General features: G+C 33.9%; 1 protein-coding gene across 6 annotated transcripts in view; it reads left to right on the top strand.

The window, feature by feature from the left end:
- Positions 1-15,988, top strand: part of AKAP9 (A-kinase anchoring protein 9) — a 105,544-nt gene that overhangs the window by 39,294 nt on the left and 50,262 nt on the right. For 5 of the 6 annotated variants that reach the window (XM_082297724.1, XM_082297726.1, XM_082297728.1 and 2 more), the window contains 13 exons: positions 302-355; positions 763-933; positions 3,317-3,472; positions 4,388-4,585; positions 5,271-7,715; positions 9,298-9,511; positions 10,273-10,352; positions 11,969-12,104; positions 12,538-12,659; positions 13,177-13,282; positions 13,730-13,928; positions 14,462-14,558; positions 15,290-15,382. In XM_082297724.1, the coding sequence (XP_082153850.1) occupies positions 302-355; positions 763-933; positions 3,317-3,472; positions 4,388-4,585; positions 5,271-7,715; positions 9,298-9,511; positions 10,273-10,352; positions 11,969-12,104; positions 12,538-12,659; positions 13,177-13,282; positions 13,730-13,928; positions 14,462-14,558; positions 15,290-15,382 (4,071 nt within the window). The remainder of the gene's footprint in view (positions 1-301; positions 356-762; positions 934-3,316; positions 3,473-4,387; positions 4,586-5,270; positions 7,716-9,297; positions 9,512-10,272; positions 10,353-11,968; positions 12,105-12,537; positions 12,660-13,176; positions 13,283-13,729; positions 13,929-14,461; positions 14,559-15,289; positions 15,383-15,988) is intronic. The other variant, XM_082297727.1, reaches the window with a different exon arrangement.

Genomic DNA, 15,988 nt, shown 5'->3' on the forward strand with positions numbered 1-15,988 from the left:
CTTTGCATTGACCTTTAAATCTGAATTCCTTTGTTTTCTCTAGATGTTGATTTGTAATAAGGTTTTTGGTTTTAGACAATAGTATTTATTTTTTGCAATTTTGGGCGTTTTATGTGTTTTCTATGCTTACTTTGATGCAATTTGCTATATAGAAAGCTATTTTGTGTTTCAAATGAAATAAATTTTTGTAGCATAACAATTCCCATGGGTCTGCAGAAATTGCCACATAAGATTCAAGTAAGTGGGAAATAGAAATCAAGCCTTATTTCAAATAATGTATTTAGAAATTGTCTTTATACAGGTAAATGGTTGCAGTTTTGTGACAAGAACAGCTATACCTGCAGACTTAATCAGGGTACAGTATTGCAAATTGAATCGTAATACTAATGGAGAATACTAAACACCTCAATTTGTTTTGAACAAAAACTGTGTTGCTGACTAATACTTTATTTTGCATGCTGTGCTCTGCATCTGCATTGTTTGCTATATTAATATAGTGTATCATTAAACTTGAAATGCAAACCAGTTTACTCCATCTATTAAGGCTAAGGTTATAGAGCACAACTCACAGAAACATTTTGTGTCAGTGCTTTTGAGGTGTGAATTATACTAACAAAGGAGGTTACCATGGCAATAAGATCTTTGATGCTGTATTGTATGTTAGTGTTCTAAGGTGGCATTTGGTACAGAATTTGATATTTGACTTTACTTACTGTGATAAAACATAAAAATTGGCATGTAAAGGAGCTTGGATTGATTTAGGAAGAAGAATTTGGAGTTGGAGACATTCATTCAGAGCATGGAATGCAGCACTCACACACACAGCTAGAGGTGATGGAGAATCAATTGTCTGGGAAACAACAAGAGATTGAAGAACTAAGCAGAGAGATAGAAGAAATGAGGGCAGCCTATGGCACAGAAGGATTGCAACAGGTATAATTACCTTATGTTGCTTTCTACTTGCTATTTGGTTACATGCAAAAATGCAGAGCATCACCGGAAGGAGTTCACACTAATGGCAGCTGTTCAGAATGCACTAAGTGTGTGACATAGAATTAATTACACATAATTTCTTTCAATTATATACCATGTTCTGTTACTTTGAATGGCATTTCCATTGTGTGTCCTTTTTCTCTGTATTTTGTGACTAAAATTCAAATTGTCTTTGCATTGAGTTTCTTCAAATTAGGAATGGAAGCACAATTTTCAAGAAAAGCCCTAATTCTTCTCCAGTTATGCAAAGACTTTTATGCAAAGACTTTAATATCTTCCTGTTCCTCCAAGATCAAAAAACCTCAGGTTTTACTCCCTAAGGAATAATATAACTGAACCAAAATGTATTTTTATGTCAGACTTCACAGTCTGAAATACAAAAACAACAGTGCAAGAATGTTTGAATGTAAAACACCTAATAATTTGGGTTTACTGGAAAGCATTTCTTATTTAGAAATACCATTGGAATATACACTTAAGTTTTAAAGTAAAGAATACTCTTCCAGTTTAAGCCTGCGGTGCAATGCACTCAAGTCAGTACTTTGTTGTGCTTCATGTCTAACTTGTCTCTCTCCTAATTTGGATTCAGGTCATGTCACTGTATTTTGCTATTTTTTTGCAAAGTACTATAGAATAAAAGAAGAGTTCTGATATTCAGTTATTTTCACCATTATTATTGCACTATTGTTGCATTATTATTATTATTATTTGTATTTTATCTGTGATAATAGGTGTCATTTTATCTGCCATAGCACCAGTTACGTGGTTGCCCCAAAAGAGGTGGTTTATTATTTCTTTGTCCAGCATTGAATTTTAATTACTATGTCTTGTATCTGTTGTGCTAAACATAATAGTCATAATTATAGCATAATAAAGAAAATAAGTGCTTCTAATGATTGTAACTGCTGTTAGTTTTTCCTGAAAAAGTCAGGGGTGAAACTGTTTGCATTTTTTAAATGGCTATAATTATAATTTTTAAAATAAAATAAAAATATATTTTAAAAAATTGAGTGGTTTTGGGTTTGGGGCTGTGGTACAATAATATTTTAATAGTTGCAGTATATTTTTGTGTAATAGTGGTACAGTGCATAGTATCTCAGTTAAAAAATGCATATGCTTTATTTTTCAGAAGAAACAAAAGAATTACAAAAGGGGAGTGGGGAAGATAGTTGTGTGCTTTAATTCTGCCTGTTTGTCAAGAACAGAGATTGAATTTAAAAAGCTGGAAATTATATAACATGGTGTGCTTTGGAACTGACATATTTACTCATTCAATTTCATTGAACAGATGCAAATGCAAAGGTGTAGCACACTTATGTTCCTGATCTGTTCCTAATTTTCCCTACTGTAACAAACATCTACTATTTCCATTAGGCCTGTGCTTTTAAAGTAGGAGTTGACTCCAGTGTTCTAAAAAGAACTTTATCAGGAAGCATTACCATGTTAACAGCCAAGATTCAGCACGTAACTCAGTGAAGGTTTTTTTGCGAACATTGTAAACAAAACAGTTACAGATGACTAATGGTTTAAGAAATTTGCAATATGTAGAGACAAGGTTTCCACTAGCCTTAAATGAGTTCAAATTGAAAAAGGGACTTTATACCGAGAAACATGTTTATATAAATGTACACAAAAATATTGCCAATTGATATTGTAGAACTGCTTGAGTGTAATCCTACAAAAAAAAAAAAAACAGTTGCAGAGAATTTTTTCGTATTCATAATTTCTTCATCATTCCAAATGACAAGTGATTCATCTATTAAATATGCTATATCCATTTTGCAGATTGAACGGATTTTCTCATGTAGTTATGAATGGTTTCCCTGGGTTTACAGTGTAGGATACTGCATGGTATCTATTACATGCTTTAGTACAATGAATGCTATTTGTTGCACGTCAAGTGAGAGATGATATAACCTGCATTTATTGTGGGAAAAGTGTGTGAACATGAGTAGTTGTACAAAATTGCTTAAACACTATTAGTAGATATTCTGACTTCCTTTATGGTGGTTTGTTTATGTGGCCACACTTTTTATTTTAAAAGTAAGTTATATAGTAAACTAATCAACCTTCTTAAAAGTTAAGTTTTTTTTATTTGATAACTGTATTCTATGGAGACATCATGTATTGTTCAATGAGGGGGAAAAACCCTGTTTCTGAAATTTTTACGAATAGAGTTTGTGAAAATACAAAAGCTCTACTAGTGAGACACCTTTTAAACAGAGAGGTTAGGGATGACTTACTCCTACTTAACTAAAATTAGCTAGTATTTTTTGTCTGTGGTTTTCACATGCATTAATACTTTAAATTTTATCTTTTATAGCTGCAAGAATTTGAAGCTGCTATCAAGAAAAGAGATGACATTATCACTCAGCTCACTACTAACCTACAGCAGGCACGGAAAGAAAAGGATGAAACCATGAGGGAGTTCTTGGAGCTTACTGAGCAAAGTCAAAAACTGCAAATTCAGTTTCAGCATGTAAGTTATACAGCTACCAAAATTTATTTGGGTTTGAAAATAGGTGTCACTTTGGAGGCTCCATAAATAGTTCCTGCAGAAAATTTTTTAATGCATTTTTTTAAAATCAGTCTCGCAGTATAGATCAGCAGTCATTTTCCTGGTCCTACAGTTGTTGTTATAGTACCTGTTTTCCTGTAATAATTAACTATAAAATGGTAGATATTATTCTGTTTTCTTTCCTACTATGTGGTAGTAGCTTCTGATAAATACTGAGTTATGGCAGCTATCTGGGGAAAAACACTTGCATAATCTCAGAGCTTTGGGCAGAAATGTTCCCTTTGAAATCAAAACATCCAGCCATCAACTTCCATGGGCCACAGCTTCACACTCCTTATATATTTTATTATATTTTGGATAAAAGCTGCCATTGTGGTGTTATTAAAAGGTAATTTAAATAACAGTGAAACTTCAGAGAAACATTTCTTCTAAAAAGCATGGTGATTGAGGTGCCGTAGGCACGCAGACTATACCTTGCGGTGTTGCAGTTGAATACTGTAGTATTTCGTGCTGTTTGAGTACATTATATAGCTTATTTTGAGCTTCAAGTGGATTATATTCTGAAGCGTGAGATTTTATTATGAAAAATCTGATTATGGGCTCCATAGCTGCAACTAGTTAGTTTTACTACTTAGTGATGTATCTGAGATGCTGCTGTCCTATGTTAGCTCACCGTGAATATTTAATTAATGTGAAATATCTTTTTATTGGGTGGCCATCCCAAATGAATAAGAATGTTTCAGCTCCTCCAGAAGAACTTAGAAATCTTTGGGCTTGTGATGTGGAAGAAGAAAGTAAAGATCACTAGTTCTGTACAGCGTAAGCTGTTTCTGAAAAACCTGATTTATTTTAGGTTTTGTTTCTTTAACATTCAAGTTGCAGGCAAGTGAAGCCCTAAGGAACAGCAGCCACAGTTGCACAGCTGCTGATTTATTGCAAGCCAAGCAACAGATACTTTCACATCAGCAACAGCTTGAAGAACAAGAATGTCTGCTTAAGAATTATCAAAAAAAGAATGAAGAGTTTGAAGAGCAGATTGTGCATCTTCAAGAGAAAATCATGACATATGAAATGGTATGTTCCTTACTATAAAGTTCTCTTTTCCTAAACACTTTCCAGGATTTTGTAATTCCTTTGCAATAAAAAAGCCAAAGCACAGGTAATGAGTATGCTGCATAGAATGCATACAAAGATTTTAAGTTTTTGACACTGCTTCTGTTAACTAACACATATGTATATAATTTAAATTCAGAAATTTTATTTCAGTGTTATGAATTATGTTTTAAAAAGTTGTAGAAATATTTAGAGCAAATTATGAAACTATACTGTATGTTAAAAACACCTTCAATAAATGACATTCTTTTCAAAAAAACCCATTAAATTACCTGCTTGAACATTCTTCTCTGCATTAAGTAGAGAAGAATTAATTTTTTCCTCTGTGTACTTTTTTTTATTATCCTTCATGGAAAACATTTTAAAACCACCTAAAAAAATTAAATGTTAAAAGTGATAGAGACACAGGGGGTTGGAAAGAGTAGGGGAGGGGGATGATGACATGGGTGGGGTAGGGGTTCTCAGATATTCCAAGGGTCCAGGAAACCTCCTAATGAGGTCAACAAATAATTTATATTTATGTTTTATAACTAACATAGCCTCTCTAGCCTTCTAAGAAAGACTAAATAGCTAAGTCTGGAAATATTCTTACATGTTCAGATAATTAGCTAAAAATAAGGACATGGTTTTCCTCATTTTTTTAAAGGATAAACAGAAAAAAGAGGGAGAAGATTTGAATAAATTACAAGAAAAAGAAGCTTTAGTTGAAGAGCTGGAAGCAAAACTTGGAGAAGAGGAAAAAAATTCGTTTGAGCTTAAGCAAAAATTATCAGATGTCAGTAAATTACTTGAAGAATTGAAAGAAGAGATTTCACTAAGGAACCAGCAGATAAGTAATATGAAAGTTGAACTTACCACCTACAAACAAAAAGAAAGGCAATGTTCTGATGAAATAAAACAATTAATGGGAACTGTGGAAGAACTGCAGAAACGATGTTACAAAGACAGCCAGTCTGAAGCTGACATTGTGCAAAAAATGGAATTAGAAACACAAAGGAGACTGGCACAACTTCAGGCTGAATTAGATGAAATGCACGGCCAGCAGATTGTACAAATGAAGCAAGAATTAATTAAGCAACATACAGTGGAAATAGAACAGCGTCTTTTGCAACAAAAAGTAGAATTGGAGAAAACTTCAAGTCTGTGTTTTAATGAGAATGTTAATAAAGATCAAATTCATTTAATGAATATTAGAATTAATGAATTGAATGTGAAATTGCAAGATGCTGATAAAGAAAGGGAAAAAATAAAGCAAGAGTTGTCGCAACAGATGGAAATTATCACGACAGAGAAATCTCTTCAACAAACTAGAATTGAAGATCTTCTTCAAGAACTGAATTTTTCAAGAGAGCAGGTTCAAAGAGCCAAGCAAACTATAGTGGATATGGAATGTAGATTAAATGAAGCTGAAAAATACCAGTTTGTGATTGAAGATTTAAAAACTCAGCTGGCTTCTGCCTCTGAGTTTAGGAAGGATTTGGAATTAAAACATGAGGCAGAAATCACGAATTACAAAATAAAACTTGAAATGCTAGAAAGGGAGAAGGATGCAGTTTTGGACAGGATGGCAGAATCACAAGAAGCAGAATTAGAGAGATTGAGAACAAAACTTCTGTTTAGTCATGAAGAGGAACTTTCCAGGCTTAAAGAAGACTTAGAGACAGAGCACATGGTGAACATGGAAAGCCTTAAACACAACTTGAGTATGCACCATAAACAGCAGTTAGATGAAGTACAGAATGAAATGAGTCAAAAGATAGAAGCCGTGCAATATGAAAAGGACAACTTAATCACAAAGCAAAATCAGTTGATACTAGAGATTACGAACCTGAAAGATTTACAGCAGTCTATTGTAAATTCTAAATCTGAAGAAATGACACTTCAAATCCATGAACTGGAGAAGGAGATTGAAGTGCTTAGGCAAGAGGAAAGAGAGAAGGGTACCCTTGAACAGGAAATACAAGAGCTGCGGCTTAAAACTGAGTTGATGCAGGAACAAATGAGGGAGAGGGAAGATAGCCTTCAAAAAAAATGTTCAGAACTAGAAACACAAAATAATGTTCTTAAGGGGGAAAACAAAACTCTGGAAGAGAAATTAAAAAATATGTTGGTAAGCTCTGAAGGAAACATACTTTGTAACAGTAGTGTTACCTCTAAGACAGAAATTTTGGACTTGCAAAAAAGAATAGAAAAGCTGATTACTGAAAACGAGCAACTTAAAAACCAAAACAGTTTCCTCCAAGAGGATACTGAAAGGCAGAAGAGTACCTTTTCATTGACTGAGAAAAAACTTGAAGCTAGTTATAACGAACTGCAGAAAGAATGTGCAAGTCTTCTGAAGGCAAAAACTGAGTTAGAAGAGAACAAGAAAAAGCAGGAAGCAGAATATAAAAGCAAACTCGAAGCTTTGAATGAAAAACTCTGCCACTTACAAAGCAATAGACCAGTTTTATTTAAAACTAAATCCTCGGATTTTGAAGGGAGTAAAGAAATAAAGGTGTCCAGGGAAGACATATTTGAGGCTGGAGAAGTTGTTGAGAAAGATGCCATGGAACTTATGGAAAAGCTTCAGGTTACTCAGCGTGAGAAAGCGGAATTATCCCTAAGACTTTCTGATCTCTCTGAACAATTAAGGTCAAAGGATAGTGAAATCTGTCATTTAAATGAAGAAGTCAAATCTTTAAAAGATGAGAAAGAGCAAATTCTAGTAAAATGTAAAGAACTAGAAGTCACAATTCGTCATGTTCAGAGGACAAATAGTAGTAGTAATGACTCTAAGACAACATGCTCTAAAGGAAAATCTCTACAGACTGCTACTCCAGCATCTGAAAGTAGGAATAAATCCCCTGGTTCGAGGAGTAAAGATGATGAAGGAATAAATGTAAGAGGTAATCTAAGTTCTAGGAAAGACTGCAGTCATGAGGTAACAAAAAGGAAGGCAGTCCAGCAAATGCTGAAACCAGAACAGCAGTTTCTTGTGGAACATTTGCATGGGACACCAGACAGGCTGCCAGAGGAAACATCATTAATAGCCATTACACAGAGTGAAAATAACCTTCAGCAGCAAGTGGATGCCTTAAAATCAGAACAGGTATGTTACATAAAACAGTATGGAAAATACTCTAACTATGAAAATTTGCAGGAGCTCACATTTAGAAATTTGCATCATATTCTTTCCAGTTGGCTGCTTTGAAGTATAGGTGTGTGTCAGTGTGACCAGTGGTTGAAAGGGGTTACACGAATGGCCAGAATTATAATCATAGTCAATGTGTATGAGGATGCTTTTTGAATAGAAAAAATACTCTTCCCTTACATTTAATTAAATCAACAGCAACAAAAAAAACCCTAAGAGGACTACCAGAGCACTTCATATTTTGATGCAGCATTTCACTTACTTAAGGGGAAAATTTATTTTGGACATAATTTTTTGTTCTGTGATAAGTTTTTTCAGTTCTCTACTCATTCAACAATATAAAAAATAATGAAACGTCATCAGTCACGTTTGACCAAACTTTTGAAATATCAAACTTGTGAACTACTAATATTACGTTATCAATTTTTTTGTGCTTGTGTGGTTATCACTTGATGAGAAATTTATCTGGATGTGATAATGAGAACACATATTGTGTGATTCTACCTATTCTCTTAAGTTTTGCTGGAGCAATTTTGGTTGTATTTCTTGGAATTGGAAATTAATTGTAGGTAATATGGAAAGGGTTGTTATTTGTCCATATAAATAGCTAAGCACTGAGGTACTAGTATTTAATTAGGTGGTGGAATCATAAATCTGTATATAAATTTAAATTTATATACACTGGTGAAGTTCAATAACATGCTGCAAGATGTATGCAACTAAGTATTCTGTAGAAATAGATGTTAAGCAGACTTCTACTTTATTAGATTTTTTTTTCCGTGTTACAAAAGTCCACCTAACAGTGAACTAATACCACCAACTGCCTAATATTGTGTTTTAGTTCATTCATTTCCTAAGGAAAAAAAACACAAGCAAAGCCACATTGGAAACAGTTGTGAGATTATAAAAAAGAGCTTTAGCTGTGTGAAGGTTTGCTTTAGGCTTTTTTGTTTGGTTAGTTGATCGGTTGGTTTGTTTTTTATAAGGCTGTGATAAGGCTCCTACAATTTCCTGCCATACAACTAAAAATCATTGTGATCCAGAGCTGTCTAAAAACCTTTTCAAACTTCGGCTCTAAGCAGCTCCCTGTTGGCATATCCCAAACATCTTTTTTCTTTAGCAATAACATCCTCAAAGTGCAGACTAGAACTACAAGCCTTGGAAATCAAGGTTTTTAAGGTCTGCTAATAATACAATCTTTTCTCTGTGTTTGGAGTACACTTTCTTAACTACTCCGTTAGTAGTGATACTGCTCTTGCTTCACTGGGTTAAAATTCATTGGGATTTTATTGCTGCAAAACAGAAATGGAAGCATTTTGAGTTTTGTTGATTTTAATTTGATTTTTATTTTAAGTTGAAGAAGTGTCTTACTATTTTGTTAAAACTGAATTTTCCAATCTATGTATATTTAAATTTACCTTATGCATACCATATATGCAGAATTCCATTCAACACATTATTAATCTCAGAAGTTTCCAAAGATGGGTCTTTCTATATTCTTGTTTCTCATTCTTTTTAACTTGTGTCTTTTTATTCAAAGACTGACTTGCAACTACAAATGGAAGCACAGCGGATTTGTCTATCCCTGGTTTATTCAGCTCATGTAGACCAAGTTCGTGAGTCTTTGGAAGCAGAAAAAGAGAGTGCACTTTGCAGTCTTAAAGAGGAACTTGTTCATAGTCATCTACAAGAGATGAATGATCTTAAAAGAATGCATCAGGTGGAGCTCCAGACTCTGAAATTTCAACAAGCAGGTAACTTGACCAATATGATGAGAATGAAGCTCTATACGAAAAACAGTGTCTTAAAAAACCCTGACCAAACAAGCACAAGAGTTTATGCATCTAGCTGTCCAATAAATTGTTTTTAAATAACATTTTGAAATGGTTTTATAACAAATTGTTTAGCCATTACATGTAGTCTGTTACTGAGGTAACTTGAAAAAAAAATATATTAAAAAATAAGGAATAAAAAGTATTACAACTCATTGATTCCTGTTAGTATTAGCTCAATTAATTGTAAATCTATATAATAGATTCACCTATAAGGTGAAATAAGCAAATGCATCAGCAAAGTATTTTTGGACTTGTTCTTTTTTCTTTGAATTGCTGCATTGACTCCCTGCATACTTTAGGTAAACTTTGGTACTTCCTTTTGCCTCAGTGATTTTTTATGTTATCATGATGGTTTTCTATCCCAGCTTTTTCTGTTATCCCGTGTTTTGCCCTTGTTTAACTTGTTTGCATAAGTTCTTCTCCCTCCAGTAGTTTCTGTACACTTTTATCCTTCTGGAGGTCACTAATACACAAAGCCATTTCTTATGTCTTGCTCCTCTAGAACATGCAGCTCAACTGTAATAATTGAAACTGTCCATGTGTTGGAACAGTAAAGAGGGGAACAACAAAACACGCCCTTCTTCAAGCTGAAGAGGCAGCTTCACTAAGGCAGGAAATTAGGCCTTTGAAAAGTTGTGTATCTAGAGTTTAAAAATAATGTGAATAATTTGTATTCATAGATGATGAAGGGAAATCTACACAAAGACTTATAGAAAAACTGAATGAAGCTGTAACTGAGGAATGTTCCAGGCTGGCTCAGGTAAGACTTAACAAAAAGCCTTTTTTAAAATGAGCATTTGGAAGACAAATGATGGTTACTGTGAGTCACCATGTTTTTCCACATTGTTTTTGCAGGTTTACTTTGCAGCTTTTTTCTTTGCATTGATCTCAAAATAGAGACTGCTAAACCTAGGCTTCCAAAATAGCATTGCGAAAGATTTTGTATTTTTTTTCCTAAATTGGTTTATGTCCTTGTCCAGACAAGTCTTTTGTCTAACCATAGTCTTAAGCTTCTAGCTAATGTTGATCTCATCTCTATTAGTTTGGAAGTATTTTTTTCCTTTGTCTCTGGATATATGTTTTTGATTCAAGAGTCTGATGTCGCACACATATTGAGGCACAGGACATCACATATCTGCAATTTCTGCAATAAGATAGTAATTTCTTTCTTAGCTGCAGCTTACCTTTTAAAGACTTAAGTGTCAAACAATCTAAAAAATTACTGTCTGTATTGTTTTTAGTAAATAAACATTATTGTCAAAAATTGAAGCTTATATTTAGTCTTCATTCTAATATCAGCCACCCATAATAATAATTTGCCATATCTTTTTTTGTAGAGTAGTAGTAATTGGTGGCTCTTACAGATGATTTTTGACCATCAATTGAGTTACTTATTAGACTTATTTCTAGATAAATTAAGCTGTTTTTGTCACTCATTATCAGCCATGGTTTTCAAGTCTAAAATACTTCTATTGAGGGGTTTGTGGTTTGTGGGGGTTTTTTTCCTTCTTAGCTGGACTTCTTTCAACACCTTTTTGGGAAAGTGAATAGCAGAACTTTTAAACTTGAGATCCAGCATAGGAGAGATTAAGCAGGACTCCATGATAGCTCACAGAAGGTAGCAGCTGAATGAGAGTCCTTGGCATGAGTTACTTCACAGTGTGAAAAATGCTGCCTATTTGTATGATTCTTTGTTGAGCTGTCGGAGAAATTATGGTTTTACTTTTATAAGTTGAATTTGGTTTTTGTTGAGTACTAAATCTTTAAATAAAGAATCCTACTGTGCTTTGAGCAAGCAGTTTCGAGTATCATTTATCTTTAGACATCACATGGATAAATCTTCTGTTTGCATTGTGAATAGGGCAGTGTTCTGCTGGCCACATAGCACCAACAAACGTAGGGTATTCTGTTCATTACTTGCTTTTTTGTGCCATACCCTTTTATCTGATTTGTTCAGCACTTAAAGAACTAGATGAGATGTAATCCCTAAAAAGATAAAAATTTCTGCTGGACGGAATTCCTCTTCCAAGTAAAATTGCAGCTTATGAGAATGAGACACTTACAATGTAAATTTGCTTTCCACATTGATAAAGGAGGCCTTTCTCTGCAAGATTTTAATACTTGGCAGTTCCAAATTAAATAATGATTTGAAAACATATGCATTTATGCTTTAGCTGAGAAGTCTTTTCATACCTGTTTATCAGGAGTTTTAAAGATTGTCTAGGTTCTTATGATTCAACAGAACATTTATGCCATAATTTTCACAGAAGTTAATGCTCACAAAATACTACTTTCCTATTTTTCTTGTTTTCTCTGTGAATTGTGATTGATAATAAGAAATTGTTTACTTTTTGCTTTGTTTCATTTGTTATACAGGTTTTGTGTGGCAGTCAAAATGAACATTCTTCAGCTGCTGTAGAGGCTGCTGATAGGGAACAGGAAATTTTCTGTAAACCTGCTGGGAAAGAAAAACTGAGTGTAGAATTACCAGTATACAGAGGTCAAGCTCAAGGTAATGACTTTGTACTATCATGCTGGTTAAAAGTACTTATTTAAAGTATTTCAGACTGGCAATTTTTCCATTACTTTTTCAGGTACTAATTCATGTGCTTAAATAGATGTTTTAGAGATTACCTCATTATTCTGAACCCTTTTATTTTTATAATGGATATTTTCTTTTATGCTCTTTTCATTTTAGTGCATATTGGTGGAAAAAAGTGTTTGGGGTTTTTCTGTTCCTCTTCCTCCTTTTGTAGAAGCAGCTAGCAGCTCTACCAAAAAAATGCATATGTCTCAATACATGTAAAAATGCATTCAAAATCTGGAAGGGCATCACTTGTTTCAGTATTTTGTAATGTTTATTGGACAATTCTTCAGGGGAGAACTTGTGAACAAATCACTTGCATTAACATTTATGGTAAAATGTTTGTTTTCTTTTTTTAAAGTCCCTGGTTCTTTGTGTAATTTAACTGTGCAAGAACGTATGGATACACTTCTATGCAAGATAATGGAAGAATACAGCAGGCTGAAAGCACTTCAAGAGCAGCTGGCAGTGGAGTCTAAACAGGTGAACTTTTATAGCATAGAGTATAGAAGCATTTGAATTTTCTCTGTCACATGAATTCCTTCTGCATGAGTGAGGAAGTGTTTGAAAGTGTGTTTGTGTATCCTGGTTGAGTGGCAGAGCAAGGGAATAGTTTTAAAAAATGGAGAAAGCTGCTGTCCATGTCAGAATTGTGGACTGCTTGAGGTTAGGAGGCACCTCTGCAGTTCATCTGGTCCAGCCCCTCGCCCAAAGCAGTGTCAGCTAGAAGAGGTTGCCAAGAGCTGTGTCCGGCTGAATTTTGATACTTCACAAGCCGGGTGGGAAACTTTGTTTTCTTCAGGTTATGCATGCCCAGCTCTTCCAACCTCTCCTTGTACAACAAATGCTCCAAGCCTCCCATCTACTTTGTAACTCTCTGCTGAACTCATGCCAGTATGTCCATTTCTCTTTCATACTGGGAGTGCAGCACTGGATATAACATATTTGTACTACTGCTAGACAAATCGTTGTTAATTGCATTTACTTTATTATTATTTAGGTCAAAGAACCATGGCTATCTTCTTCAGAAAGGAGGAAAGAAGAGGAATCTATCCATCTGGAAATAGAAGAGGAAAATCTGCAGACTCCTTCACAGAGTCTAATGGGTAAAAAAATGTATATGCTGTTTTTAATGTATGTATATTCAGAAAGAAAGACAAGGCAATGACTTCTACAGACTGAACATAAGAGATTTTTTCAGATTTTGAAGTACATTACTATGATTTTCTTAATTCTGTAAAATATTTCAGAATTATATTCTGTGATATATTTTTGGTTTAGTATTTTTTAGTTTTCCACAATAAAAATTTGTTACTGATATCAGATATTATTTTGCAAAATGGAAGATTAGGTTATCATTCTTTGTTATGGAAAAGTAGTCAATAGGATGTCAGAATTGTTTTTTAACTACATTAATTATTCAGTCCGTCACTGCTAAATATTTGTGAAGAAGTTAATGTAGTTTCTTTCTTTCTTTCTTTCTTTCTTTCGTTCTTTCGTTCTTTTATTCTTTCGTTCTTTCTCACCCCCTACTTCAAATAACCTATATATAGATCCTACAATCCAAGAATACTGTTTGAAGGAGATAGAGAACCTTAAAAAACAACTTGAGGAACAGCATGCTCAAGAACTGGAGCTCCTCCAGTCCTATTTTCAACAGCAGCTGAAAGAAAGTCAAGAGAGGCACACTGCAGAGATTGTCCATCTGCAGGATAAGCTTCAGATTGCTGGGGTATCCGCTGACCACACAAGGTATTAACCAGTTTTACAGTGGTTATAACTTTGTGCTTGTTCAAGAAGTGTTTCAAATAACCATTCGTGTAAAGCTACGTGTTTTACTTCAGAATTCGAGAAATTCTTTATAACCATATTGCTCTTCTGTAGTTTTGTTCCTTCAGGAGTTGTTAGGAGTCTCATAAAGAAATGACATAAACATTGCAAATTAAGTAGGGCAGCATTTATAATTAATAGAGGAAGATTTGTTAAATGGAATAATGTATAAAAGTAATTTCACGTGTATGAACTTTATAGCAGCAATTTCAAAACTTCAACTCAGTAGACCACATTTAATCCTCTCCAGGCACTATCCTTTACATCTAAAGGCATCTTGAGTGGCTGTAGTTGCCTGAAATCAATTATTTTCTGGAATGATAGATAGTAATAAAGCTTGTGGTGAAGTTTAGGTCCATTTAACACATTCTGCTTTTCACCAAGTCATGGGCAATGAAATGCTGATTTTTTTTTTAATTTATTATTTCCTCTCTCTGCTTTTTGTACCTTTTTAGTGTATCCACGGATTCAGAAAGAAAGTTAAAAGAAGTCTTCAGGAAAGTAAAGTGCGCAGAAAATCTTCATCAGAAAAGAACAGATAAAGCATTAGAGGTATGGTATTAACTCAGTTGACAGCTAATATATATAAGCGTGACATAATTTAGATGCTTTGGGTTCTAAGATGAAGTTGAGAAAACTACTGGGAATTATGATCAATAAAACTTGGTTTATTGATGCAGGGTTTAAATTTATTTTATTTATTTCATCTCTGAAGTAAGACATTTCAGTTGACTGCCTCTTACTAAAGTGGAAGAGAATTAGTGTTCAAATTCTGGGATTTCTTCAGGAATCTTTAAAATATTGTGACTTTTATTTAAAACGAGTTATGAAAGGAGCAATTGAAGTGAAATCCCAGTACTTTTGTAGTACACACTGAACAGTTTGGGAGAAATTCTGAAAAAGTAATGCCAAAGATTTTAAGAGACAAGTGCAAATGGGAAAGACCCCATGCATTCCTCCCCTAGAGGTGCTGGAAACTTGGCTCAAAAATTCTGCGTTTTGCAAAATAGTGATGTTGTTTAGTACAGTGATTCTGTGCTTCCTGACCTGGTTTCACTGCATCTGACATCTCAAATAGTGCTGGAAGAAGAGTTGTTGCAAACTCAACTTTTAAGATTCATTTTGAAGCAGAAACAAGACAAAGTCTTTAGCCCGGTTCTTCTGTGTTGTGGTACAAAATTATGTGATTTGTATGAGGAAAAAATCTCTTGCCAGATTGAAACTTGAAACAAATGAAATAAAATCACAAATACATGATCTGAGATTTCATGTTTTTCTTACAGCTTGGTAGGGAGATTGAAATTCAGAATGATGTGGATGTTATTCAATTACTACAAAAGCAGTATCAAGAGAGGTTAGAAGAAGAAGTAGCAAAGGTATTACTTTTATTTCATTACTTTAAAATATGTTTAAAAAATCTGTCATTTTAATTTGCCCTTTTCAACCATTTAGACAGTTGTTGTACCATGTAGTAACTTTTGTATGATTTATTTACAAGGAATTGTTTCATCTGGCTTCTGAATGGGAAAGTCTTGAAAAATTCTGAAACATTTTGATGTTTTTTAGTGATCCGTCCTATCCCTAACTCACGATTTCTATTCATGTGGGTTGTAGTGATGGTGCTTAAAACTTCAAAGGAAATAGACAACATGCTACCATATTCTGCTCTAGAATTTATTTTAAAAATCCACAGACTTAGACTGTATTTCTTGCTACCATAGGCTTAACAGCAGGTCAGTTGGAAAGATTTTGCACTTGACAGTTTAATACTATTTTCTGATCATATTTTATTGTGCATTTTAATATGTTGTATAAAATGCGTAGTTTTTCTTTGGATCTGGTAACTCCAAAACAGGAAAAGTAAAATTAAGATTTTACAGGTAGAGTATATTTATTTGTTTGTGGATTTATTTACTTTTTGATTTGCAAAAAAGTTTCCACTTCTTTGCAGAAAAAAAATATTCTCTTACCTGCTGCCAAGA

The sequence above is a fragment of the Coloeus monedula genome (assembly GCF_965178545.1).
Source record: "Coloeus monedula genome assembly, chromosome: 1".
In the NCBI taxonomy this organism is placed as follows: domain Eukaryota; kingdom Metazoa; phylum Chordata; class Aves; order Passeriformes; family Corvidae; genus Coloeus; species Coloeus monedula.